This window comes from Hevea brasiliensis, chromosome 7 (genome assembly GCF_030052815.1).
Source record: "Hevea brasiliensis isolate MT/VB/25A 57/8 chromosome 7, ASM3005281v1, whole genome shotgun sequence".
NCBI lineage: Eukaryota > Viridiplantae > Streptophyta > Magnoliopsida > Malpighiales > Euphorbiaceae > Hevea > Hevea brasiliensis.
In genome coordinates, this window is record NC_079499.1 from 14,849,861 (window position 1) to 14,851,615 (window position 1,755).

The 1,755-nt window shown below is 30.4% G+C and overlaps 1 protein-coding gene across 1 annotated transcript; it reads right to left on the minus strand.

The window, feature by feature from the left end:
* Nucleotides 1–421: 421 nt before the first annotated feature.
* LOC110652022 (40S ribosomal protein S28-1-like) lies at nt 422–1,234 on the minus strand. The gene is made up of 2 exons (XM_058150523.1): nt 1,135–1,234; nt 422–799 (listed from the first exon to the last, which is right to left on the minus strand). The coding sequence occupies exon 2, from the start codon at nt 791–793 to the stop codon at nt 596–598; it is 198 nt and encodes a 65-aa protein (XP_058006506.1). The 5' UTR covers nt 794–799; nt 1,135–1,234; the 3' UTR covers nt 422–595.
* Nucleotides 1,235–1,755: the final 521 nt, after the last annotated feature.

Here is a 1,755-nt window from a genome sequence, read left to right on the forward strand (position 1 = left end):
TATATAATTTAAAAGTTCATAATTTATGATATAAAGCTAACATAATAGGCTATGATCAATCACAAACATTGACAGTAGGCCGCTGGCTGGCAACAACCGGCAATAATTGTCGACCCAAAATAGGTTGCAATTGCTAGGTGTCCAAGACTGCCGGCAATATTTAAATATTAAATAAACGGATGGTTTGTGATATTATGTGGAGGATGGGTTGTTGTAAACTCCTAACATCAACATTTAAAATAAATATTAAATAAATTAAAAAACATGAAAATTAAGGTTATGCCATTAATCATATAGGAGAATAATACGTATTATTTTGGACTAAAATTTCAAGGAATGATCGAGAAAGTGGGCAAAGAACAACGAGTGAGAAAAATCACAGACCATCAATTTGGAATTTACAAGCAAAAATTGTGGTTTTTATATATTAAAATTTTTCACGTTGTACCATCAAAAAACTGAAAGGATAAATTAACAGAGAGAATTATTTTTTCAAAAGTTAGAATTTGCATAAACAAAAACTAAATCGGATTATTTTAATGATAAGAGGCAAAAGAGAAGGCCATTGACGAGACTGGAGAGGAAGCAACATCTACTAGCGAAGCCTCCTAGCCTCCCTTTCAGACTCGAGCAGGGTAAGGACATCGCCAACTCTGACAGGACCCTTCACATTTCTTGTAATTTGACGCTTTAACTGATCCATAAATTCAACTCTTACCTGAGTTACCTGCCCTCTTGATCCTGTCCTTCCAATCACCTTTATCACTGTTGCATTTTTCACTCCAGAATCCATTTTTAGCTGCAAAATTAGGCATTACAATATTCTCATTGATTTCTTGTCTAGAACAAACAAAGCCGTAAACCACCCAATGCTGAAATTTGAAATGATTGGGTGGTGGTGATGATGTCTAAATACCAATTTTTCATTCTCATGGTATGCAAATTAAATCGAAGCCGAAAAAAATATCTGAAAAATATTAAATCCAAGCACCATATGACTATAATAATAGGCATCAACAACACCAACAAGCGTATGCACATGCACATGCATTTCTCCAAATGAAAATTTTGAAGAAGAAATGATTGAAAAGCTCCCACATGAATCATATCATCTAAATTGTGGAAGCAACTTACCTTATGCTTTTTGTGAGACAGAATATAGAAGTGTCTAATGGTGTTTATATTGAGATTGTGAAAGCAGGAGATGGAATAGAATAGAATGAATACTTGTATAGTTAAGATTTAGTGTTAGGGTTTGCATAAACTATTAACTGGAGTGTTTGTTTCCAAATTGTACATGAATTTTGCCGAAATATAAGGAGTTTGTTTATTTTTATAGATTGACCATCCTACTTAATCTCTTTACCTTTTTTTTTTAATCTACCACTACACTACAAGTGAAACTATAAGACACAATATTTAGACTTGGAAGGGTCAATGACTATATATTGTAAGTGTTTTATATACTTTACTCATAATTTAACTCTTTTTTTTTAACTTAAAATAAAATTTAAAAATATAGATATTAATTTTTTAAGAAAAAATTACTATTTAGTTCTTATATTTTATCGAAACTGACTATTTAATTCCTGTTTTTAAAAAAATATACTATTTGATCCCTGCATTTTGCTTCTGTTAAACTATTTAGTCATTCTCTTAAATTTTTTGTTATTCATACTATTCAAATTACTATTTAGTCCATCTATTTTAAGAAAACTAATTAGTTGATTTCTGTATTTTGAAAAACATTATTAT